The sequence below is a fragment of the Zingiber officinale genome, chromosome 3A (assembly GCF_018446385.1).
Source record: "Zingiber officinale cultivar Zhangliang chromosome 3A, Zo_v1.1, whole genome shotgun sequence".
NCBI classification, from domain to species: domain Eukaryota; kingdom Viridiplantae; phylum Streptophyta; class Magnoliopsida; order Zingiberales; family Zingiberaceae; genus Zingiber; species Zingiber officinale.
The window spans coordinates 25,994,953-26,020,495 of NC_055990.1; the positions used below are offsets into that span (position 1 = coordinate 25,994,953).

The 25,543-nt window shown below is 38.2% G+C and overlaps 3 protein-coding genes across 3 annotated transcripts; all 3 read left to right on the forward strand.

The window, feature by feature from the left end:
• The first annotated feature begins 439 nt into the window (after nucleotides 1-439).
• On the forward strand, nucleotides 440-5,831 carry LOC122051510 (probable galacturonosyltransferase 15). The gene is made up of 6 exons (XM_042612688.1): nucleotides 440-964; nucleotides 1,050-1,099; nucleotides 1,839-2,006; nucleotides 4,215-4,778; nucleotides 4,858-5,181; nucleotides 5,261-5,831. The coding sequence occupies exons 1-6, from the start codon at nucleotides 823-825 to the stop codon at nucleotides 5,534-5,536; spliced, it is 1,524 nt and encodes a 507-aa protein (XP_042468622.1). The 5' UTR covers nucleotides 440-822; the 3' UTR covers nucleotides 5,537-5,831.
• A 268-nt stretch (nucleotides 5,832-6,099) lies between these two features.
• On the forward strand, nucleotides 6,100-8,736 carry LOC122051511 (probable NADH kinase). The gene is made up of 5 exons (XM_042612690.1): nucleotides 6,100-6,296; nucleotides 7,465-7,710; nucleotides 7,823-7,903; nucleotides 8,002-8,153; nucleotides 8,236-8,736. The coding sequence occupies exons 1-5, from the start codon at nucleotides 6,189-6,191 to the stop codon at nucleotides 8,612-8,614; spliced, it is 966 nt and encodes a 321-aa protein (XP_042468624.1). The 5' UTR covers nucleotides 6,100-6,188; the 3' UTR covers nucleotides 8,615-8,736.
• Nucleotides 8,737-9,006: 270 nt separating this feature from the next.
• Nucleotides 9,007-11,747, forward strand: LOC122051513 (heat stress transcription factor A-4b-like). Its single transcript, XM_042612691.1, has 3 exons — nucleotides 9,007-9,564; nucleotide 10,013; nucleotides 10,244-11,747. The coding sequence occupies exons 1-3, from the start codon at nucleotides 9,349-9,351 to the stop codon at nucleotides 11,326-11,328; spliced, it is 1,302 nt and encodes a 433-aa protein (XP_042468625.1). The 5' UTR covers nucleotides 9,007-9,348; the 3' UTR covers nucleotides 11,329-11,747.
• The last annotated feature ends 13,796 nt before the right edge of the window (nucleotides 11,748-25,543 follow it).

Genomic DNA, 25,543 nt, shown 5'->3' on the forward strand with positions numbered 1-25,543 from the left:
ATCAAGGATAAAAGTACACAAACTTTGTTTAACTTTTAGTTGATGCCACACAAAATGATTGAGTTTGACATTCTAACCGAAATTCCATCAACACTAAATTATATATTGTTAGAGAATGAATTTTGAAAATGACACATCACCTACAAAATCTATCTGAAAATAAAAATATTATGATATTTTTTTCAAGAGAAATTCATTTAATTAAGGCAGGTCCAAATTAGTATGTTAATTGGCCAATTTACCAAACACGCCCTTGCGATTATTGATTGTCAGCCGCTTTCCCAAACATTTAATGATTAAGTCGTAATTTTGATGAATTAATGGATACGGTTTTAAAAATGCTTATCTTGATGGTCGAGGAAATTATCCAAAATAAATTGGTAAGAGAACATTATAACATTACTAGAAATGCTAGGGGTTTACGGGAAAATTGGGAAGAAGTTGGATACACGGAAACCTGTGTCGGTGGTGCTGCCCTCTATTTCCAAAACTTACGAGGGGTAAAATGAGAAATCACCCCTTCCCTTCCTTTCTCCTCGGTCTCGGTGTGTGTACGTGCGTGCGTCACATAAGCTTTGTCGTGCGGGTTCGAGCTCAAAAGCTAGCCTTCTGTTCTTTTCCCCCTTCTACTCCCGCTCCACTCTTCTTCTTCTTCTTCCCTCCCTAGGTAGATCTCGAGGTGCTCGATCCAATGCCGCAGAGAACAACCGCTCGGAGGAAGACTAGTAGCCGACCCTTTTACTTCCTCCGGCAGTGAGACAGGCAGAGGGCCAGGGGAATGCTCATGCAGTGCTCGCCGCTTGCCGACGTGGGTGACCAATCATGAATCTCGTCAAACCAGCGCCGGCTCGGCGGATCCATCATCGCTTTGCAGTCCCCGCCGTCCTCCTCGCCGCCCTCTTCCTCCCCTTCGTCTTCATCCGCGCCGCCTTCCTCGCGCTCGATGCCCGCGCCGCTTCCATCAGTAACTTTCCTCCTCCCTCTGGTTCTTTCACTAGCAGACAATTAGGGTGTTCTAAACATTGACCGCGAGGAGTGAATGGATTCAGGTTGCTTAGGGTGGAGGATTGGGCCTCGATTGTTACTCGATCCGCCTCAGGTGTGTGATTTCTCCGCTTACTCTCTTTTTCCCACTATCTGTTTCTAGTTGCTGTGCTCGAATTGGCTGTGCTTGCCCACACTCATACACGTGAGGCGGCATTTGGCAGATTAATCAATTCAATTTTAACTGGATCCCATTCAGGTTTTGTCTGGTTTGGAATAAATTGTCGTAATTTCATACTTATCTTCTGGATATCTTTGGATCTATTGGAATCCAGCTCGGCTACTATCGCGCGGTTTCTAATGCGACACAAAGTTTGAGAACAAAAAGAAAAGAAACAATTTTTTTCTTTCTTTTTTTTTTCTTTTTTTTTTTGACTTTTGGGTGTACTTCTAGGTTTTTGTTTTATGTAATTCTTTAATGCAGGGTTTTACTGTGTCATGATGATGTAAGATCGATGCAAAATTCCACAATGCATGTGCTTTCTGATCACATTTCCTTCTACCTTTTCTTCTGTTTCTCTATCCTGTCCTGTGATTGTAGAGTCCCCATTGTCAGTTTGAGGAACTTTCACAGTAATCCACTTTCCATGTGGAATCTTGTTCCTACTTTATATTGACGGATTTATCTACGTATTGTCTTTTACCAGTTGTACCTCCTGTTGCGAAAAGGATATATCAGATGAAATTATATGTAGGAAATTTGTTGACCATGTAAAAAGTATTTCCTTTTTTCCTCCCTTAATCTTATTGCTTTGAAACAAGCAAACTTTTTGAGATGGCTGATATTGTTTCAGGATTTTAGTAAGGAATTAAGTAGAGTTTACTTGGAAAAAGAGGGGCAGGAGTTAGATCCCCAGTTGGTGACTGCTGCACCGGACTCTGTGGAGGATCTGATATCTGAAATGAGTTCTTCCGATCAACACCTTGACCTGAGGTCATTCTTGTTGAAGACCAAGGCGATGGTACGCAAATATGTCCTCTTACTTGAATGTTACTTGCTGAATATGATAATTTTGAACTTCTAGAAAATAAATGCAAATGCCACAGACTAATTTTTTATCCAAGAAAAGCTACAATAGAAACTGCCAAGAATTGTTCCCAAGTTACTCACGCGTAGGAACCTGTATATGACATTAAAAGTTGGAACGATTAGTGTGAACTTAGAACCACCCCTTCCCGTCTCTAACTTGGTGTGACAAATTTGAGCTTCTTTCAAGGTAGAATATGAGTACTTACAAAATGAATCTTACAGTCTCCACGGCTTAGCACAACTGGTATCTATATAAGTGTTTGTTTCAATAGATGTTGGGATCAATTTTCAATGATAACAAAATATTTCGCTAGATGTTTGGCCTCCCCTATACAAAGGATCGTTGTGTAGAACAAATATTTCCCATTGTTGATCCCCTTTTAGAGAATACGAGACCGTCCTAAATTGACGGCTAAGGTGATGATTTCACCCTTTACCTCAACTAAATGGATACTATAATAAAGTAGTTCCTTTTCACATCATAGCTTTCTCAAACTGATTGAAGGAACTCGAATAGTGACACTGACTTAGTGCCTTAGAATAAAGGATTCTACTGTAGCCATAGAAAACAAAGGTTTTTCCATTTCTATTCGTTTCTCTTGGAATTTAGGTGTAAAACAGAAGTGTGTCCCATCTTGTCCCAGATAAATTATTGCAATTTGTTTGGTCAATGATCTTTTTGCATGTGGAATGTCCATGTAGACTTGCACGTCCTACTGATATGCACCACAAGGTGCTGGTTGGTCCTATCTCCAATTAATTATGATCTCGTCAATTAATTATGAACAACACAATATATTCGTACATGAGTACTATAGTAGAATTGTATCTATTGAGCAAATGCCTATTCCATTTATAATGCACACATGTATCATCCATATACAACTTTACCGCAAATCAACCAATAAAACTCAGTCTGCTATCTTTGTTGATTATATTTGACCAATAAGAAAGCACTTGATGATTCTTAAGCTGCCAACTCTAAGGAATTTTTGAGGTAATTTTTGTATAATTGTTCAACATAGTCCGTTTTCAACCAAGATTGTAAACAAACACAATATCTGTGAACAAGCTCACTACCTGGTTTGATAAGAGCTCCTTTATATTAGTTCAATAGTATAAAATATATCAAGAAAAAACTTCTCCCACCGTTAGCCATTTGGTGGTCGACTGTGAGCGATCCTGTGATTTACCTCCCTTCACATAATCCGGGGACGGACTATGAGCAGTGTTTGGGGTGAGTATAATCACCTTTTACTAGAATAGTATAAAATATATCAAATAAACAAAATCAAAAGCTCGAGGATTATTCCAAACTATTATTATTGTTCGTGACAATTTATAAATAAATTAATTTATTTAAATCTCAATTGTAATTTTTATTCAAATGTAATCATGCTAGTAAATTTTTATAATTTTAAAATATTTATAATGTATTAAAAATAGGAAGATAATGTATTTCATTTATTAAATTATTATTTTAACTATATATTACTCGTAAGTTGTGGTCGGTAAGAAGCTCGTGCTTGGTTTAAAGTTGATAATATTTTTAATAAAGAAGCTTGAAGAAGCTCAATAAGTAAATGGTTAAGTATGAAAATAGTTAAACTTGATGCATCTCGGTTCGTTTACACCACTCAACATGGTCGTACACTGATGTTAGTGATCTTTCCTTTGCTTTATCGTGAAAGTTAAAAGGCTCTTGATCAGTCTATTAAGAAAGAAGAGAGGGGAGGGGGAATCAATTGACTACTTAATACTTAGATGCATGCATGACTTTGTCAACAACTCAGCATTAAAGTATACCATTTCCTGCTTTGATATTTGTTATAGTTTTTAATGAATTAATGGAAATACAAGATAGTATTACTAAAATGCTGCAAATACAAAGTTAGGAACTGATATGATGCGTAAATTTAGTACAAAAGTTGATATGGAAATGGAACTTGAGCGATCACTGAGGGATTAGTTATGCAGTTGATCCTTAATCTTTCTGTTATCATACATTTTTAATAATTTAGTAATGGAGCTAAAGAATTGCTCACTTCCTACCTTACACAAGTTGACTAGATTTCCAGGTTATTTGCCCTCTCATGCTCTCATCATATTCAAACCTATCTGTTTTGTGGTATTTGATCAGCTACTGAAGATGGACCAGAAAGTTCAGTCTGCAAGGCTTCAAGCGGTAATCTTCCGGCACTTGGCTTCAGTTGGGCTTCCAAAGAGCATCCATTGCCTTACATTGAGGTTGGCACAGCTGTACCTTATAAATGCTGCTGCTCGATCTTCTCTGCCACCACCTGAATACGCCTCACGGTTGACAAACAACTCTTATCACCACATTGCACTCATAACCGACAATGTAGTTGCTGCTGCCGTTGTGGTCTCATCCACCATATCTAGTTGTGCTGATCCTGAGAAACTAGTGTTCCACATTGTCACTGATAAGAAAACTTGCAACTCAATGCATGCCTGGTTTGCTCTCCACTCTTTCCTTCCTGCAGTGGTGGAGGTAAGGGGACTTCACCAGTTTGACTTTCCTCCTGATGCGAATGCTGTGATCATGAACACTGTAGAGGAACTCCGTCAGAGCTCGTCTGCTTATCGCTACTACAGGGGATCAGGTAAAGAATACAGAAGACTTTTAGCTCTCAGACCAAGCATGTTTTCGCTCTTGAACTATATGTGGATACATCTTCCTGAGGTAAGCCGCATATCAAATTATACAACTATAAAAAGAGGTTGTGAAGTTTGAAGTGACAATTACTGGTTTTATGTTACAGCTCTTTACAAAATTAGAGAAGTTGATTTTTCTGGAAGATGATGTGGTGGTTCAGAGAGACTTAACACCCCTTTGGCACTTAGAACTACAAGGGCTTGTCATGGGTGCAGTAAGTTCACAGGACTCGGACGAAGTGCTGAACACTGGACCTTGTGTCGGGAAGATGTTTGCCGACTACCTAAATTTCTCGAATTCCCTGCTTTCATCACCATTACTTGGGCTGCAGCACAATAGTTGTGCATGGTTGCAAGGCCTAAACATATTTGATCTGCAAGCATGGAGAAAGAACAACATCACCCGTGCTTACCAGCACTGGCTCAAATTGGCAAGTGCTCTTCATTGAACTTACAAGTTCAAAAAACCTCTGATGATCTCTTTCAACCAAATCTTTGTTTTGTGAGCAGAATCGCGAGTCTGGATTCACGCTATGGCCGATGGGATCACTGCCACCAGCTTTAATAGCATTCAACAAACAGAATCTGCAGATCGAGCACTCATGGCTTCTGACAGGACTAGGTTGGCGAATGCCTGATCCTGATGAACTCGAATCTGCTGCAGTCATTCATTTCAGCGGGGCAGGGAAGCCATGGCTCGAAACCGGGCATGCTGAACTACAAAGAATTTGGCAAAGCCACTTAAACCATTCTGATGAGTTGATAAGCAGCTGCATGGTCATTTGAGGGGCGACATATAGAGGAGCATTAGTCAATCCAATTCATAGCTGAGAAAGCAAAATATATAGAAAACATATACATTCTTATTTGTTTTGGGGTCTGCAGAGCAGCAGAGGTTTAGGAAGGTTGAGCAGAGAGAAGAAGGTGTTGCCTTCAGTCTCTGCTCTATCTATCAGTCTCTCTGCATACTTTTCAGCTAAAGTTTGTACAAAAGCAAGCAGAAAATTTCCTCTTTTGTCTTGTTAGTGATGAACAATTGGCCTCTGTGTTAATAATCTAATTAAGTCTCTATTAGTGTCTATTTTCAGTTGGCAGTTGCTAATTTTTAATTAAATTTATTTAAAAATATCCTTACTATAATTTTGCATTTTGTTTTACTTTAATCATCCTTTTTTATCGAACTGGCTGTCATTTCAAAATGTTTAAATATTATTTTAAAATTTCAATAGGCACTCGCAGAATTAAAATTTCGAATTTGGCGGCGATGATAATATTGAGAGTTGGAGGGGATTTTGTTAAGAATGATTTTCAATGATAATCACATCTTATTTGAGGGACTATGTTGCAAAAAGGGCGACCGTAGTTTTTCACTTTTTTTCTGGCGATAAGTTGGGGCGGCGGTCGCAGTCGCACTCACTCCGCTGTGACCGACGGAGCAATGTCGGTGAGGCGGCGAGTCCTGCTGCTGCTCAAGCCTCTCGACGTCTACCCGACGAGGCCAACCGCTGTGCCCAAATCGCCTTCCTCTTCCCCCCTCGCCCCAAAGGCATGCGATTTCTTTTTCATCCGGCCATCGTAGTACAAAATCGTTGCTTGCTCAATCATTAATCAGTGAGGAACACTTCGATTTCGTCCTTGTTGTTCCTAATTTGATGTTTAGAACTCATGGTAATGGTCACTCTACCTAACAGACTGTAGATCTGTGGCAAAACTGCGCTCCTTGAGCAATTCTTTCGTTATTTTTTTGTAAATTTCAGAAATAGTATTTCACAAAAATGTATACCTTTATCAGGGACTTCAGGTGTAAATTCTCTTATATCTCACTTATTTAACCTAATTGTGAAGCATATTTATCTGCACGAAAATTCCCTAAATCTAATTGTGATCCTATGAAATAGTTGACTTTCTTACTCACTACTTTACACACTAATTTCAATTTGACAATTGAAATTGTTTCTTGGATGCAGAATTATGAATTGGTCTTTTTGGTTAAGAATTATCTTTGATATCCTATCATATGGTTAATGGTTGAAGGCTTGAACGATGAGTTTGTGATGAATTTAGAACAATATGCTGATTGTTCTATCAGCTCTGATGCAACTACAATTATACATACATCTGATGTCTTGATTCTGTAGAATGTCTATGTTCCCTTTTATTTTTCTCTTTTTCCCAATGCAATCTTGGAGGCAAACTATTGTTCGACAATTACATTTTCATCATTAGAACGTAGAAGATTTAAATTATTGCCTTGAAGGGGATTATGAAAGTTAAGGCTCATTTCCTTCCCTACGTTTTGTTTCTGTAAAAATGAATTACAAATTTTCTTTTCTTTATAATGTATCCAATAAGATAAGAAACTTATTCTCCTGATATTTTGTTTCGACATAAGGTCTATTGGCCAACTTATTGAGTTGACAACTAGTTCAAAAAATCAACATGGCTTTATTGTTTCGCAAACATTCGCCAAGTGATCCAATTCCTTGCAGCACAAGTATCTCAGCTATCATAACTCTTCCGTAAGTTAATTCAGGTGGTCTTGTTTTATCAAAAACTAGAGGGTTTCAATTGACTTACACCCCACCTATGTATCATCTTAGAAATCACATAAATGTTGATTGCCTTATTTGATGGATGTCTACAAATACTTGTTATGGCCAGTCCCTCTTCATTTTACTCTCAATTGCTAACTTCCTAGGTTCTGTAATGTGCAGATCTTAAGTTATCTCGATGACAGGGTTAGGGTGCACAAGGAGACAATCAACTTTTGCAAGGATGTTTTGCAGCGCAAGTCCATCAATTGGGAACCTTTACTTCGTAACAATTTATCTCAACCGGTTCGTCATGTTGATCTAGTGATAACTGTTGGTGGGGATGGCACTCTTTTGCAGGCTAGTCACTTTCTTGATGACTCTGTTCCAGTCTTAGGAGTGAATTCAGACCCTACACAAGCTGACGAGGTCAGCTTAGAATCTGTCTAAATGGATATATTTGCTAACAATTGTTTTTATTATTTCATTTATTAAGTTTTGTCAATCGATATTGTTTCTTTTGATTGTTCTATTTATGTAGGTTAACGCATTCAGTAATGAATTTGATGCGACTAGAAGCACTGGATATCTCTGTGCTGCTACTGCCGGAAACTTTGAGCAGGTTAAACTCTTAATATCAATTCTTCAATCTCTTCAATTTTATTATGCTACTTATGCTAATTTGATTCCCTAAAGCTTATGTTTTTTAATTCTTTGTAGGTGCTGGATGAAATTCTTGAGGGCCACAAACTTCCTTCCCAGCTCTCAAGGATATCAGTAAGCTTAAATGGGCATTGCTTACCCACCTATGCACTGAATGATATTTTAGCTGCACATCCTTGCCCAGCCTCAGTTTCTCGATTTTCATTTCGGTACGATATGTTCCTACGATTCCAAACTAACTCTCTTGAAAGCTTTTCCTACTTCTCAACATCTCAATTCCTTGCTCTGCAGAATCAAAAGGGATGCAGAAACGAGTTCGCGGTTAGTTAACTGCCGATCAAGCGGCCTTAGAGTCTCGACTGCAGCAGGATCGACAGCAGCGATGCTCTCAGCTGGAGGTTTTCGTATGCCATCCTCGAGCAACGTGCTTCAGTACATGGTGAGGGAGCCGATCTTGCTCAGCCCTGTAGAGAGTCCATGGCTGCACGGATCGATAGAACCGGATCAGTCGATGCAGATTGCATGGTATAACCAAGAAGGTGTAATATATTTTGACGGCTCACATGTTCAGTACTCAATTCAGCATGGAGATAGCATTGAATTATCAGCATTGGCTCCCATTTTGAAGGTTTATTTGTCACAGCGAGAATCAACAAATGACATCTTTTGAGACGTATGATCTCTGTTGAACAGAAATGGCATGAATTCATTTTTTTAAATGTTTAAATGATGTATTTAAAATAACGGTAAATTGCAATATAATTTTATCGTCTCAAACTTTGATGAATTAAATACTAAGGTAATATTCCTCCTAAAATTTCAGTTTATGTGGTAAAAGACGATTCGCTCGCCCCTAATATTCCCGTTAATTCGTCCCTAAGTTAATACGGAGGAGATGTGACTATTAGTTTTAGAAGGTATGTGTGAATGAAGTTTAGTTATACTGACTTGAAAAATAGAATTTTACATTTATCTTATACTTGAATAAAACTAATTTTTTCCAAGGAGTTGTATGAAAAATACTTTCCTTTCACAGCTTAACCACAGAGCAAAGCGTACATAATCCCCGTTGACTGTTCTATGAGAAGCAAAGAGCTTCCATATCCACAAATCCGCAGAGAGAGAGAGAGAGAGAGAGCGCAGCGTGGATCGGAAAGGAGGTGATTTCTCTTCATCTTCTTCCTCGTCGCTCTTCGACGTCATCCTATTCTCCGCCTCAGCCGCCGCCGCCGCCGTTTCTGTCGCCGCCGCCGCCGTTCCTCATCATAAGGATCGGAACTGTCATCGAATCCTCGCTTCTTGCTTGATGCGTGGAAAAAGAAGACCTTTGTTGGCCCTTTTGAGGAGGCGATAGATAGCGGATCGGTTGGCGTTCCTGGATTTCGCCCTAATTTTTGCGCTGGAATGGAGGACGCAAGGGGGAACTCGAATTCCCCTCCCCCTTTCCTCGTCAAGACCTACGACATGGTGGACGACCCCACGACGAACTCCGTGGTCTCGTGGAGCCCCTCGAATTCGAGCTTCGTGGTGTTGAACCAGCCGGAGTTTGCCAGGGAATTGCTCCCCAAGTATTTCAAACACAATAATTTCTCCAGTTTTGTGAGGCAACTTAACACCTATGTAAGTGCCACCATCCTTGTAAAAGCCTCTCCTTTTCAATTGGAGCCTTACTGTTCTTCAGTTATAGTTTGTATTCTGTTTGATTAATTGCCTCAGTTGGATTAACCTACTTTACTATGATAATTGCATGATTCATAGCCAAACAATTTGTTGATCAGAGAAAACAGAGAGTGGAGCTTTCGTATTAATTCTTTATGGTTTCAAATAGAAAAAGTGTTTAGAAGTTCTCAACCAATTAGATACTGAGTTTTTGTCTGGGAATTATTCAGGATATTAATTCTTCTTTTTTCTCCATGGATTCACTTGTTCGATGGCTATTTGCATGTAAGCAAATTGGTTTAGTTGTCGTTCCTTGTAGTTAAGTTGAAATCAAGTAGGATGGAAGCTTTTCTCAAGTTGACATTATGGAAGTGTTAGGTAATAATCATCTATATGGTCAAGATAGAAGGGTTTTTATTTCCCAACATTTTAAGCTTTTTGAGTAATGATGGAACAGTTAAATCACTGACTTAAGGAAGGCGATGATCCATTGATTTATTTATCGTGTGTCACTTTGCTGCTAGATTAATATATATGAATAAGATAAGTATCTATGAACGATCTTCTACTACTCTGGACTTTGTATTGTTTCAGTTTATACTAGGAAGAAACTCAAAAGTGTTCCTTGTGTGCTTACCAGGGTTTCGGAAGATAGATCCTGATCAGTGGGAGTTTGCAAATGAGGATTTCATACGAGGGCGGCCGCACCTGCTGAAAAACATCCACCGACGCAAGGCAGTTCATAGTCATTCACTGAACAACCCCTCAAGTTCGTTATCTGAAGCTGAAAGACAGGAGCTTGAAGAGGAGATGGAGAAACTCAAGCAAGAAAAGGTTGTACTTTTGAATGAGCTTGATAAGCATATGCATCAGCACCATGGAATTGAGCACCAAATGCAGTCTTTAGAGGAAAGGCTGCAGGGTCTGGAAAATCGCCAAGGAAGTTTCATTGCCTTCTTGAAACAAATCGCACAGGAACCTCTGTTCCTCTCTGAATTATTACAGCAAACAGAGCTCCACTGCAGCAAAAGGAGGAGGCTACCACATATTGTGACCCTGGACGAGGATACTGAGATGGAAGGAAATCAGAATTTGGCTTTGCAGCCAATGTCTAGAGAGAAATCTTACATCGTTCCGATGCACTCACTCGACATGGAGCCTTTTGAGAGGATGGAATCATCTTTGAATTCATTAGAGAATTTCTTCAGAGGTGTTAGTCAAGCGTTTGGAGATGACATGTCATACGATAGTGTTGTCCCTTTGCCTTCTGATGTAATTGCTACCGAGACTAATGCATCGACAGTGGAGACTGATGGAAACCTTCAACCTTCTTCACTTCCAGCGATAGGTATCCACTCCTCTCCAGATATAGTTGAACGTGCTAACTATGTAGAAAATCAAACAGATTCAAGGGGTAAAGTATCAGGGATAGATATGAATTTAGAACCTGCTGCGACTGAGGTTAACTCATCAAGAGATCAATTCACGGGGACGACAACATCATCTAGAGTGCAAACTGGTGCAAACGATGTGTTCTGGCAACAGTTTCTTACAGAGAATCCGGGTTCTTCTGATACACAGGAAGTTCAGTCCAAAAGAAGGGATTCAGATGACAAACAAAGCGAAGGAAAGACGCAAGAGCAGCAAAACACTTGTTGGAACAGGGAAGAAATCAATCATCTCATGGTAAAAATTGGGAATCTGACTTCAGTAGAGAAAGCCTGATGTCAACTACATGCTTTGATTGTGAAGTAGAACTCGGTAACCATAAATTGTATCTTGTTCAATTACCTTACTTGCCTTGTTGGCCAGGAAGCAACTTCTAGCTTCGATCACCAATGTATTTTTCGATGTGCTTCCTACAGCACCTGCATTTACCCTGAGTCCATGTCAAGTATCGCGCATTCTTTCAGAACGATCAGTACATGTTCAAGTTGAATCCTTTCATTTGTAACCACTGATAGCAAAGGGCAGAAGCTTATTAAGTTTAATTATGTAAAGCTTTTCGTCGTTCCCATGAGTGAATTATGCATATATGTCTCAAGAATTGTATGTTTCATTTGAATAAGTCTCAAAATGATAGTTGTAAAGTAAGATTCAAGAACATTGGAATAATTGAGACTTTTTTTATGTAATAATTCTGCTGTTTAAGACTCGCTAGATCATGCTTTGCTGGTGAAATGATCCATCGCATTTTTGGATTTTGTATATTTATTTATTTTCAAATTAAATAGGAGAGTGATCGTTGGACTGAATTTAATAAAATAAACACGAGCTGGGCAAACAGAATCGAATAAAACAAGCACGAGGCAAGCCGTTGGACATTCGTGGTGACTAACACGTGGTGGGGGCCAGTACCGCAGAGGTTGACTGCATGGCTCCAGCTGGCACGAGACAAGGCACCTGGCTTCGTATCGACCTCATTGATTAATTTTTCAAAAATATTTTGACCACTACATTTTTGTCATTCAATGGTTGTTTATGATTTGTATAATAAAGATTTAAAATTTATATTCATATTTGAAAATTAAGATAAATTATTTTTTAACAGAAAATGGAGATACTTGAATTGAAAGGACACTTCGCCTCCACTGAGTTTGTCGAAATTACAGGACCCAATTACGCCGCTCATCCAACTGCACAGCAATCACAACAGGGGTACGAATAGGGGTAGCTTATGCTCGCATTCCGTAGGCACAAGGACATATTCTGTGTTCTGCAGGGTAACACGACGGAGACTATCCGACGCAATTTTCTGACAATGCACAGGACCACCACCGCACTCTCTCTCTCTCTCTCTCTGACAGCAGGGGCCCACGCAGAAGAAGCTGGTTCCGATACCCCGGCGCTGCGGGTACAGATACGCGTAAACGTCTCCCGCACACCATTGATCGTACGGCGCGGAGACGTACGCCATACAAATCAGGACCAATGGACGGTCGACAACGTCGTCATTCCGCCAAAACCCACAGATATTTTATTTTAACAAATAGTTAAAAGCCTTTTCATTCCCCGTCGTCATGTTTCTTCGTAATTAATTATAGCCCAACGTAATTAGAAATCACTAACCACCTGACCAGGTTCATTGAATGGGCGACACGTGGGAGAGGCGAACGATAAAAGGATCCGGCGGGCGGAGGCGGGCGAGGAGATGCAACTTCGCCTTGCCCTAGAATTGGACGCAGCCAGAGACGATGACGGTGGAGGCTTTAAGGCTATGGATTCTTCTTCCTCTCTTCATCTTCATAGTCCCGTTTCCTTATATGATCTTTGATTCGATCTATTTTAGTTGATTTTTTGGTTGCATGGACGGAGGCGATCGGCCGGGGTCGTGTTTTGGGTTGACAGAAGAGAGTGAGCACACGGCGGGGAGGGCATCGCGGCGGTGCTGTTGCTGTGGCGTGCTCACTTCTCTCTCTGTCATCTCCATCTCCCCGGGCCGGCGGCGCTGAGGGAAAACTAACAAACACGGTTCCTTTCGTTTCCCCTTTGGAGCTGATATACGAAAAGAATGGGGCGGTATCTCCATGCGATGCATCGGGGGAGGACACGCGTGGCGTGGACTTGGTCTCACTTATCTTGTATCAGCCATCAGCTTCTCTGTGGCCGAGACGTCTCGTCCGATTGGGTTAAACCCGAGGTAGGGGAAGCTGTGTATCATTTTATGGCATGGCAGTCGTAGGGCGTAATCGTTTTGGGGACTCGATTAACTTTTCTTCGTCCTAATAAACGTTGTTTGAAAATTCTAAACTCGATAGATCAGACCGAAGAAATGGGAAAAATGGAATTTTTTTTTTCAGGTGGATTGGCGTGTGCAAGCGTGACTTTTGAGATGAAGAATACTCTGGAACGAGATTGGATAAGGATTCAGAGGAGGTACGCATAACATCCCTATCTGTATCCCCTGCCTCTTGTGCGGATTTAACGGATGTCACTGTTAACCTTGTTCACTACTCCAGTTCTTCGTCTTCCTTCCGCTTCGACTGTCTTCTTCATTTTTTTTTTTTTTTTTTTTATTTTCTGGATTCTTCCCGGCTTGCTTTCTACTATGTCTTTAGGACTTTCTCTCATGGCCTGGCCTCGAGAAGCATCGATCGCCATTTCCTAGTAGATCTTCTTTCTCTTTCCTACAAAATGATATATTTTCCTTTTTCTTGTGCTTCCCAAGCATTTTTTTCTTGCTAGATCTGATGTTATTTCTTGTTTTTTATTAATTTAAATTGTAAGAAGTTGAAGCTTGCTTCGGATATGTTGCTACTCCACGATTTCTTGGTCGTTTGCTGCATTCTTGGTCCATGGTGAAGCAAGTTGAGGAAGCAAGCGCATCTGAATGGGGCTTTCGTTCCTTCGTTCAAACGTGTTGGGTGGAACACTTGGATCGCTCGAGGTATGCAATAGGTTCTTTTCCACCGTCGTCTGATTTTATGTATTTTTCTCTACCAACTTTTATAATTCTGTGAGGTGGAAGTTTATGGTTCTTATGAAGAAAATATGCTGACTGGTAAAAAAACTTGTCAATTTTTTCTTTAGCCGCATATTTGATGTCATTTCACCTCTTTGATGAATAACACTAAAGAATTGCAATAAATGTCGAACTGTATGATCATGAAGAGAAGACTGTAGATAGGTTTATTCTGTAATTTTCTTTAACCAAGAAAATGTAAAGCAATTATGTTGAGATGATCCAGTCTAGGTAGATTTTCTGAGTGACTAAGCTTTTCAACCTGAATGTAGAATCCAAAGTAATTATTATTTTTATTTTTCGATCAAACAATAACTAGTAGGGATGCATTTAATCAGTTTTGATTCTTTTTTGTATGCCGTTAAGAATACAGTAATGTGAGCTATGCCATCATTATTCACCATTCCTTAAGTTTATTTTGCTTTAGTTGCTTGGTTTTCAAATTCATAGATTCTTATTCCTAAAGTTCCTTTGATTAAGTTTGTCAACATTTCCACAAGGTATAGATCTCCACCATCAATGAAAACACTTAATGACTCTCAATAATGACGATTTAACAAAACCAAATGGACTATAGAAGAAGTTTGTCATCGAAGAGTTTAGTACAGCTACCAATAACTTAATTAGAACAAAGTTTTGCAATTTATATATTCTTCCATTTAAGTAACTACTGTTCTTTTTTGTTTTGATCTTGTTGAGAATACTTTCAATCTTTACCATCGTAATTCATCCACTAGAAAGGGTATTTTCTAGGTTATGCACAATACAAGGGCAGCCCTTATTCTAAGTATCATTTCAGACAAATGATCTTACTTACCTTTTTAGCCGTTGATTCTGATCCTTTCACTAGTAATAATCTCCTGATTAGAATTTTGCACTAAGATGTCAGGGATGATAAAAATACTAAGACTAATCATTTATTCAAAAAAAATATAAGTTAACCATTGGAAATGTAGAGTTTAAAAATATTGTTGAAAGTCTTCTAGTGTCAGTAGTACTAATATCCAAACCTCCTTATCCCTCCCTCATTATTGTTAAAACTCATTTGTGCAATCTCAGCTACTCATTTGTTTTGCCCAAGACATGAATTTTCATTTTAATTATTTTTATTCTCTTTGATTGCATATTGAATCGAAGCTAGGTTATGATGAAATGTTGATCAAACACAATGCTAGAAGATGTAATAGTAGCAAGTTTCTCAACTTTAATCATAAATATGGCCATGAACAAATATGGATGTGAGATTGTTGTCTCATATTTTGCTTCGGATTTTTAATACAACTATTACTATAACGATGAAAACACCAACACCAACACATGCAGGGTAAACTTCTATCTGAAATTGTGATATATAAAAGCCAGATAGAATAAAGAACAGTCAAAGCTACGAAAAACATTAGGGAAACTAAAGTAGCAGGCGCACAAAGATAAATAACTGTCAATTGAGTTTGTAAAACCGTGAAAATAACTCACATCGATACTTTTTAAGGGTCCAACTATTACTTTAGCCAGAAAAAAACCAAACTTAATACATGCAGTGTAAAACCGTGAAAATAATCTCACAATTCAAAAGGCAGAAACTGTTGCATATAACAACAAAAATAAGAGTATCTTGAAAAGGAAAAAAACTTGAGGGGCACTTCAGCAATTTGTATATCAATTGTAGCATTGTAACATTTGTATATAACAAGATGATAGTTGGTGGTTCAATTATTGGAGGAAGTGGCTGCAGATGGGAGGTGATCGAGTGAGGCATGAATGGAGGAGAAAGTGGCATGTTAGGGAGTACTTGAAGACTGTGTGATAATGAGATGGCAAGACTGACGTCGGGTATGATAGCGATCATCCTATGGGCTGACAAGAAGGGGGTTTGAGGAGAAGACAAAAAGAGATAATTATTGTCCTCAGCTCTTTTTGAAAAAAAATTATTTAATATTCGAGAATTATTTCTTAAACAACTAAATACATATTTATATTGACTTTAAACCCTAAGACCCAAAGAAAGGAAAAAAAGTCCTAATATATAGACTTCAATTCTTATCTTGTTGAGAAAGGAAATGAATTCTAAAAAAAGAAAAATTTATTAACATATCACAATCCTAAAATTCCTAAACATACTCAAAATCTTAAATACAAAAAAATAAAAATTATCAAAAATACCTTAAATACAAAATTATCAAAAATAATAAAAAAAATATTCCGATCCTCATCACCTCGGGTTGGAAATAACTTATCTTCAAATTTAGAGTAGTATCAGGTGGTAGCCCAGGAGGAACATCATTTGGACTTTCGTCATTTGCATTATCTTTATGATCACCTTTTACCAAATGTCAAATTGATCTACTTGTAGCATGTTCATGATTCTTCTACTATTTTTGTTGATGACATATGCAGTCTCTTTTAGTGAATTAATGTAGCTCCATTTCACAAGTTTTTCACCTTTACAAGGTGTCAAAACTTCTCCAACATACTCTCTAAAATGTCTAAAATGGAACATTAGATTCTATGACCTTTCTGTCAAATTCGAGCCATAGTTGGATTGTTACTTGGTTAGAACCTCTGGTGAATGCCAAATGCATGGATTTGCCATGGCCTTGAATTTCTTGGCTGGTGAGAGCCCAAAATCAATGATCTTCTCTTGCAGAGGAAGGGTTTCTCACTTTCACCTAGATGTTGAGAGGATTCAAGTCCCCATGGTAGATCTTCTTCGGTTGGAGGTCTAACTCAACACAGTCGTGTTGCGGTGGTGCAAGATGACTTTGCTCCACCAGTCGCTAGGCTCTAGGCACCACCGAACATATTGCTCATCGTCACTGTGTTTGGTCTTCACCACGATTCGCTTAGCAATGAAATACGCAGAATAAAACCCCACACTGAACTGGCCAATCATGCCGATGTCAGCCCAGCAGCAAGTGCCTCCATGAATTCCTTGGTGCCAAATTGTGCAATGGTACTGATCAGACTTTGTCATGCCGATACTTTTGTCAACGATGGACAAAGTGTATGTGGCCTTGTCGGGGATGATATGGATGAAGAGCTCTGATTGTGCATCGAGCTCGCTCTTGTCAGTTTGGCTCTCAAATCAGATCGCATCGGAGAAGTTGCTAATGAGCTCGCGAAGGAAGAGCTCCTTATCGGAGTAACATGAGGCTTAGAAGCTAGTTGATCTCCGTCTCGGCCGCCATGATTGACCCCAACGAGAAGAACAATTTAGAATTAGAGAAGAATGAGATCAAATGATGTGATGACGTTAGCAAGGGCGAGACGATGGGGATTGGGGCTTCGTCAATAGAAAAACCAAGCTGCTGATTGTCGTCAGACAAGGTGGCCTTTTGGTCTTCGATTAACGCTTTGTCTAGGTCTCTCCTCTTCATTAGGATCTTCCACAACTTACAGTGTGTTAGGTTAATCAAGTTCTTCTGGGTGATGATCTTGTTGTTCTATACCTAATAAGTCCGAGCTTAAAACAAAGTCTTTCATAGGATAGGTAAATCTTGAGCGCCATTAATAAATTTATCTAATTCCATCAGTCAATCCTTGGAAATCAAGAAACCCTCTCAAACGATTAAAGTCTTAGGATCATCATCATAAAGTACCTCGTCAACTTCTTCCTCCAAATCATTTTCGAACTCGTCAAGGTCATCTTGGGCGTCAAAGCTATCGCCCTCCATGGTAAACCTAATTATCCTTGGAATGAAGTTTGAGTGTACCCATAAAGAAGAAAGTGATTTTTCATCTTTTTCTTCATCTTCTCTCAATCCTTGATATTGGTTTTGCCCTGTCTGTCTCGTGAGCGCTGCAAGTGCTCCCATTACGTCGATGCTAGACCCTTGAGTCTAATGGAAATCACTTTCACTTTCATCCGATCTGAAACTTGCTTATAGTCGAAGATCTACTTCACTTTGACTTTCTTATAGTCGAAGATCCACTCTACTTTGTTGATCCAATCAACAAAATTTTTTGTCTGTGACGTACTAAAAAATTTGGGTTGATCAACTTGACATCCGATGTCTCTAAGTTGTTCCTCTCGATCATGTACCTCACGATCTTCAAGATTATGCGTTGTCGTCGTTACACAGGTGAAATTTGTGCTTGCTTCTGTATCGTCTTAATCTCGTCTTGGGTGCTACGACCACGGTGCGATGCTTCCTCAGTTGGAACCTATCTATCATGACCATGATCACGACTACAATGACCTTCCATTGGATCTGATGCTCGACTGCCTCAATTGGAATGACGCTAGGTAGGATAGTGATTATCCTACTGGTTGACGAGAAGGAGATTTGAGGAGAATGCATGAAGAAATAACCGATGTCGTCCGTATCTTTTCGAAAAAAGGAAATTTTATTTAATAATCGAGGATTATCTCTTAAACAGTTAAACACATATTATATATTCTCTAGACCCTAAGACCTAAAGAAAGGAAAAAAAAATCCTAATTTATATACTCCAATTCTTATCTTGTAAAGAAAGAAAAGGAATTTTAAAAGAAAGGAAAAATTATTAATAGACTCACAATCCTAAAATTTCTAAACAGACTCAAAATCTAAAAAATATAAAAAATAGAAATTACCAAATATATCTTAAATACCAAAAGAATGAAAATTAACAATAATAATAATAATCTTTGGCTAATCCTACGTCAAAGCATGACATGGATAAATCCTACTTTGATTGATTGGGTAGGAATAGGGATGTAAATGAGCCAAGCCGCTCGTGAACTATTCGAAGCTCGATTCGATAAAAGCTCGTTTGAGCTCATTTAATGAGGCTCGTTAAGATAAACAAACCAAGCTCAAGCTTTACATATTCGGCTCGTTAGCTCGTGAACATGTTCGTTAAGCTCATGAATCAATTTTTAAATAAAAAAATAATAGTAATATTGAATTTATAGATTTTACACTTCACTTATGAAAAACATAGATAAATATATTAAATTTATTTATTAGAATAAAATTATAAACTTTAACAAGAATATTATAATTTTTTAAAATATATAATTTAGTTTTTTAATGAATATTTAAATTTATAATTTATATTTATTAAGCTCGTTTAAGCTTGATAAAAACTCGAATAAGCTCGTGAGCCATAATATCCTGTGGGCTGACGGAAGAAATAACCGATGTCGTCCATATCTTTTCGAAAAAAGAAAATTTTATTTAATATTCGAGGATTATCCCTCAAATAGCTAAACACATATTATATACACTCTAGACCCTAAGATCCAAAGAAAGGAAAGAAACCCTAATTTATACACTCGATTCCTATTTTGTAAAGAAAGAAAAGTAATTTTAAAAGAAAAGAAAAATGATTAACCGACTCAACAACTAAAAAAAATCTAAAAAATAGAAATATCAAATATATCTTAAATACCAAAAGAAATAATAATAATAATAATAATAATAATAATAATAATAATAATAATTTTGGCTCCTGCATTAAAGACTGACATGCATAAATCCTACTTTGATCAATTGGGAAACATTTGATTATGCTTCATGATAGATAGGGATACTGAAAGTTAACAAATGTATTAATGCAAAAGCATATGACTCGAGTGAATAGGTGAAGAAGAGGAAAGAGAGGCCAGGAATGTAAAGAAAATAAAGACGGGGAAGAAATTATGAAGGTTGAAGGAAGACGATTAGTGTGGATAAGGTCATGAAACAAGTTTGCTTTGAACTACAATTGCTGCAGAGAAGATTTACATATCAAGCAATCCTTGTGGCCAAAAGATCATTAGAGTTTATATTGACTTTATCCCATTAGGCCATGAGTTTATTGGGATCGTCTGTTAGGATAGTAATATTTATGGGGTCTGTATGGATAGTATTTTTGTATGGATTCTATTAGAGCTCATGAGGATCCCTTCCAAAGAAGAACACTAATCTATATAGCTCCCGAGTAACGTACATCACCAACCAACTCTAAAGTAGCCTTACTTACAATTACTGATTCACTAAAGAAAGTGATCTGGTTACTTGATCTAAGACAAATAAAATTACTCAGCAAGTATATTATTGCACTTTGAGCCTGAATGAGTTTTTGATTGATGATTTAGCTGAAAATTGGTCGGCAAATGTATCCTTACTATCAAATATATAATATATTATTTAGCTCATGGCAAATTTTGCAGTTTCAAGTTGTCCTAAAAGTTTTAGTCTCTGATTGGAGCAATGTAATTTCGGAACCCTGTTATAGTGCCAACTTATAATGCCAGTAGTAAATTAGGGATTGAAGGGGAAAGAAACAGAGAGAGAGAGAGAGAGAGAGAAGGATAAACAAGAGATGATAATTCATATTTGGGGTAAAATGGTTTCTAAAAAGAATTGTAGTTCTTCAATATCTTTTCACTTAGGCTATTTACTTGTGAAAACGAGAGTATAATAAGTAGATAACTAATCGATTTAAAATTTATTATAGTATGTCGTACAAGTACTTGACAATACTTGATATGTTTATGCATTCGTTATAGTTAACCTACACATATTTATTCATCTTATTTAGAGTTTTTTTACTTTTAATAATATTATATCAAATAATAGTTGAATTTAAAATATTGTTTATTTTATTTTTACTTTGCCGAAGTGAATACGTATTAATTTTATTTCACTTCACTTATTTGCTAATAAAAATACAACTATAAGAATTAGATCATCAATTGAATTTAAACTTTAGAAGAACAAACTAATATGAATTTATGTTGAAGAGTGTGATAACATGGCAAAGCCTGTTGATCGCCTATACGACAAGATGCTTTTTTTTTTTTTGTTGATATTGAAGAGTGTGCTGATTAATATTGAGTTTTGATGATTTATCGAAGTAATATATTTTAATCATATCCCTAGTCACAAGCAAAAGATTTGTCATCCTAAGATTTAGGCATGCATATTAAGGAATGGTTAAATGAGCTCCATCACTTTTGGAGCATTAGCATTTATTTTTGTTTTTTTTAGAATGGGTGCATAGAAATTCTATCAAATAGTATTGCTAGCAACGGATCAAAAAGCTAGAAGGCAAAGTGATTTTTTTATCGCTATATACACTATTGATCCTTGTTAATTTGTTGGAAAGATCATTGAAGTTGATTCTAGAAGAGACAAATTGACTAATTAGATAGTGGAGTTGCAGAGGAACAGACTGAATTAAAGAAGGCGTGCAAGTTTCTGAAATATGTTGAAGATATGCCCATCTTGACTGTGTAATCTGACTAATTTTATTGCTTTTCAGTTATTTTGAGTATGACATTTAAGGTAAGATGTCTGGGGAAGAGATCCAAAAAAAAAAAGGGAAAATTAACGGCTAAATTCTAGGTTTCTAGCCTCACAAACTAACAATTCATACCAAATACCGTGTCAAACAACTATGTAGATGTCGGAATTATTCACTGTGAATCTGTGATTCGGAAGGGCGTAAACATGGCAAACAATGTTGTTTTCTCAAGGTGGACGAACACATTTGCATGTAAAGCCACTGTTGCTATATCATCATACTAGTAGGCTTCATGGCGCATGTAGAGACAGTTTGGCAAGAAGACTCAAATTGTCTTGAACAACTCTAAGGCATACTTTCAGTACACTACAGGAAATATGTGATTTAGCGGCAAATTATTTTGTCGCTAATAAAACAATTTTCGTCGCTAAAAGAACATAGCGACGATAAATATTCACCGCTAACATCATCGCTATAGGCTTGTCGTAAACCATATTTAGCGACAAAAGCTAAGATTTCGTCGCTAAGATTAATGACATAACATAAACTGTTGTCAAGATGGTCATAATTGCTGCTAATATTCAACTAGGTTAGTGACGAATTGGCGCATTTTTGCCACTAAATCCATCCCTGTTAGCGACGAATTGGCGTATTTTCATCGCTAAATCTACCTCGGTTAGCGATGAATTACACAAAATTTGTCACTATTCATGGTCTAGTTTCACGATGAATCATGGATAATTCGTCGCTAACCATTTAAAAAAAACCTAGTAGCTACAATATGTTTCGATAACCCAGGTCCCATATAAGGAATTAGCGACGAATTCCCATTAATTCGTCACTAATACTCTTTATTAGCGACGACTTCCGATAAATTCATCACTAACACTATTTTTTTAAAAATAATTTTATTTATGTATATTAATATCCTATATACAAATTTATAACTCACAACAAAGTCACAACATTCACAAATTTTACCAACTCATAGCATTCATAAATTTGTACTCATACTTTACAACATTCACAAAACATTATAAAGTTAACAACTCTAACAACGAGTAACACAAGAAAATAAAGTTCACATCCAAATTCATAACTTTAACAACAAGTTCACAACATGAATTCTAACGTGGAGGAGGAGGAGATGGAGCTGAAGAGAAATCATGGATCAAGGATTGTAATACTCAAAGCCAATCTGTTAAGAATTTGTTCAAACATATTTTGTCTTGATCTTATTAATGTCAACTAATCTTGGGTGCTTGCTAACTGAACTCGGGTGTTTGCTAACTCTTCTTTGCCTTCTAGTTGTTGCTCTGGTTCAAGCTTTTTATGCAATGCTGCGTTAATTAATCTGGATGCGGTGGCATTTGAAGAAGTGGACCTAACTAACTTTGATCCACTTCCAAGTCCTCTAATATATCCGCAATGAGTACCAAGGACCTGATGTAGCTTAACAATAAAATACCAAGTTATGAAAATTTAATTCAAGAATGAAAGATAACCATAACGAGATGTGCAAGTACATGAATCTTGCTAAAAGTAGTGACCAAACAAGTTATACTGGATTATACGACATTCTCCTTCACAAGTAAATGACACTTGTGCATATACCATGTATGAAAAAAAGATGAATATAGGCTTTTACATTTCAAGATGATGCAGAATATACTAAATGCTTCATATGAGGTGTATGTTAATATAGAACAAACGTGTTGGCTAGAGTTTTAATACTAAGTCACCAAAACAATACAAGTTTTGAAGATAATAAACATATGATATGATGATATCTTGAGCATGCAGATAAGGTTTAACTCATCTGGGTATCTCAAATGACCAACATGGAACAACCTAACAAAATGAGTATCGTGGACCTGATCACAAATTATATCCTCAATTTGGACTGCATCGATGACATTTTCTGTATTTTCTTGTATTTGAACATACTCATCACAGTCTCACCATATCATCCTAGAAATAATAAACATATAAAAAATATCATAAAAAATAATTATGCAAAGTTAAGAATCACTAAATAAGATCATAGCATACATATACGATTTCGACCCTCTCCCCAATCTACCCTTTTGACGAGTTATAATGAATTTCATTAAAGACAATAATCCGATCTTTTCTTTGTGACTTGATCAGTTTGAAAAAAAAAATGTGATACTATTTTAATGAACACAATATATGATAATTATAAAATTCGCACTTACACCGTCGTAACAATATTGAATGAAGGATTTAGAACCTCTGCGATGGTTATATGAGAGTTTCTCTCAATTTTTAATAGTTGTTGCAGATCTTTTCTATGACGCAAAATTTTGCATAAATAAAACATTAGTTAAAGAATAAATAATTAATTTTTTTTAATAAAAAAGACATTTGTTATAGAATGAGTTAACCTGAAATGCCTCTTATTCAAACAGAGTACACATGTAGTCCCAGTTATCTTGCGTCTTACAAAACTCGATCGACATATGTTGTCAGCGCTCAACAAGAGGAAGGTGCAATAGCTTCTTATAATGACTATGCATTTTAATTATATTGTCTCTATACCTTGTACTCATTAACCGATCGGTCTCCTTTCTGACTAACGATGAACCATCTTAAAAACTGATATCAAAAGTAGCTTGAAAAAAAATAAACTTATTTATTTTGCATGTGGTTAGTAATAAAGGAGTGGTTATAAATATGTTGAATTAGTTGTACTTACTGATAATTGATCATATATCATCTTTTTATTATTCGTGAGGACGACTTTTAGGTTATAAGGGAGCTGATCCTGTCCAAAAGTCAAAGAGACGAAAAGCTGGGGATGTGGTGCTCACGCTGACCTTCTATGGACTTCGCGCGGACCTGCAACACAGATGTCAGTGCCGAGCCAGGGAAGGGATCCCGGCGTTGGCCCTCCGACGTTCAAGTCAGTCACCGGCGATGAAGTGGAAAGCGAAGCAACAAGAAGACTACTGTAGCGTAAACAATGAATATCGCATACCTCCGCTGTTGCTTGGACCCTCCTTTATATAGAGCTCCGGTAGCGCATGTACACACTTCCTAAGGCGAGCACGCTTCTCAAAGCTTTCCCTGACAAGACTTGTCAGTAAAGTGTCCCTGACGCAGTATCTTAACGGGCCGAGCATATTTCCGAAGTGACAGTGGAACCTTCTGCCATACGAACTTCTGGCAGCTCATGCCCGGTGTTGGCGACACCAATTCCCAAAAGGATGTTGAGGGATATCAACGTACTGTACCACTAGGCCGAGCGGGTTGGTCCCTCGGCCGTCCATTCGTCGCTCTGGTGCCCCGTCCGATCGGCCAGAACCTTGGTACTCCTAGTCTGCTTGAACGAAGTTTCACTCTACCACTATCGAGTCCTGCTGTCAAGCCCAGCGGGGTAGCTGCTCGGCCGAAGTTGAACTCTGTCAATGTCAGGCTTTGCTGTCTGGCCGAGCGAGGTAGTCGCTCGGCTCGACTTCTGCTACCCCGCTCGGCTCGACTTCTGCACATCGTTCTCCCTTGGGCGTTAGTTGTTTGAATGCTCCTCGTGTCGAAGGCGACGGCGGGTCGAAGACTTCTCCCCGATTGGGGCATACTTCGCCCGATTGGCCGATGCCACCTACGCGTTGAGCGCCTTGACTTTGACCTCCTTTGACCTCCACCGTGGCAGTGGTGTGGGGCCCTTCATCATCACTGCATCACAAGTCTCCCCCTCAAGTCTAGTCGAAGGAGGCTGTAAGTTTGACTGACTGAACAATTGTCTGAGCAGATTTCCTCCCGATCGACCTTCGACACTGTGTGGTTTCTGATCGGGATGTGACCGTTCCTTGCCGATCAACCTGTTGAAGCTTGTTGTTCGGGCGTAGGTTTGCTCCCTTGATCCGATTGGAACGACGAAGGTTTTCACTTGTGAACTCTTTCCTTGGGCTGTCTTGTGCGAGCGCGAGTCAAGCTGACGTCACCCATATTTCTGGGAAATCGTGTAAATCTCTGTGCATTAAGGCTGAGCGCGCTCCCATGCTGTCATTAAATGTCGACCCATAGCGATGTGCCACGTGTCCTACCCCTGCCGCCACACGCTTGACATGACAGGGTACCGATGTGATGTTTGACAGTTTAAATTCAGCGGTCAGATCTCACCCTAGGTTTCAGCGACCTAGATCGGACGGCTCCGGTCGGCCGACCCCAGGCTTATAAGCCCGTGTGTGTCACCGTCTTTGCACATTTCGCCTTCGTGCTCTTTGGTGCTGCTCGTTTCATGCT

Coding starts and splice junctions, on each gene's coding strand:
- LOC122051510 (XM_042612688.1), top strand. CDS start 823: ATGAATCTCGTCAAACCAGCGCCGGCTCGGCGGATCCATCATCGCTTT. Junction 2,007..4,214: donor TGTTGAAGACCAAGGCGATG/GTACGCAAATAT, acceptor GTATTTGATCAG/CTACTGAAGATGGACCAGAA. Junction 4,779..4,857: donor TGTGGATACATCTTCCTGAG/GTAAGCCGCATA, acceptor TTTATGTTACAG/CTCTTTACAAAATTAGAGAA.
- LOC122051511 (XM_042612690.1), top strand. CDS start 6,189: ATGTCGGTGAGGCGGCGAGTCCTGCTGCTGCTCAAGCCTCTCGACGTC. Junction 7,711..7,822: donor ACCCTACACAAGCTGACGAG/GTCAGCTTAGAA, acceptor CTATTTATGTAG/GTTAACGCATTCAGTAATGA. Junction 7,904..8,001: donor CTGCCGGAAACTTTGAGCAG/GTTAAACTCTTA, acceptor AATTCTTTGTAG/GTGCTGGATGAAATTCTTGA.
- LOC122051513 (XM_042612691.1), top strand. CDS start 9,349: ATGGAGGACGCAAGGGGGAACTCGAATTCCCCTCCCCCTTTCCTCGTC.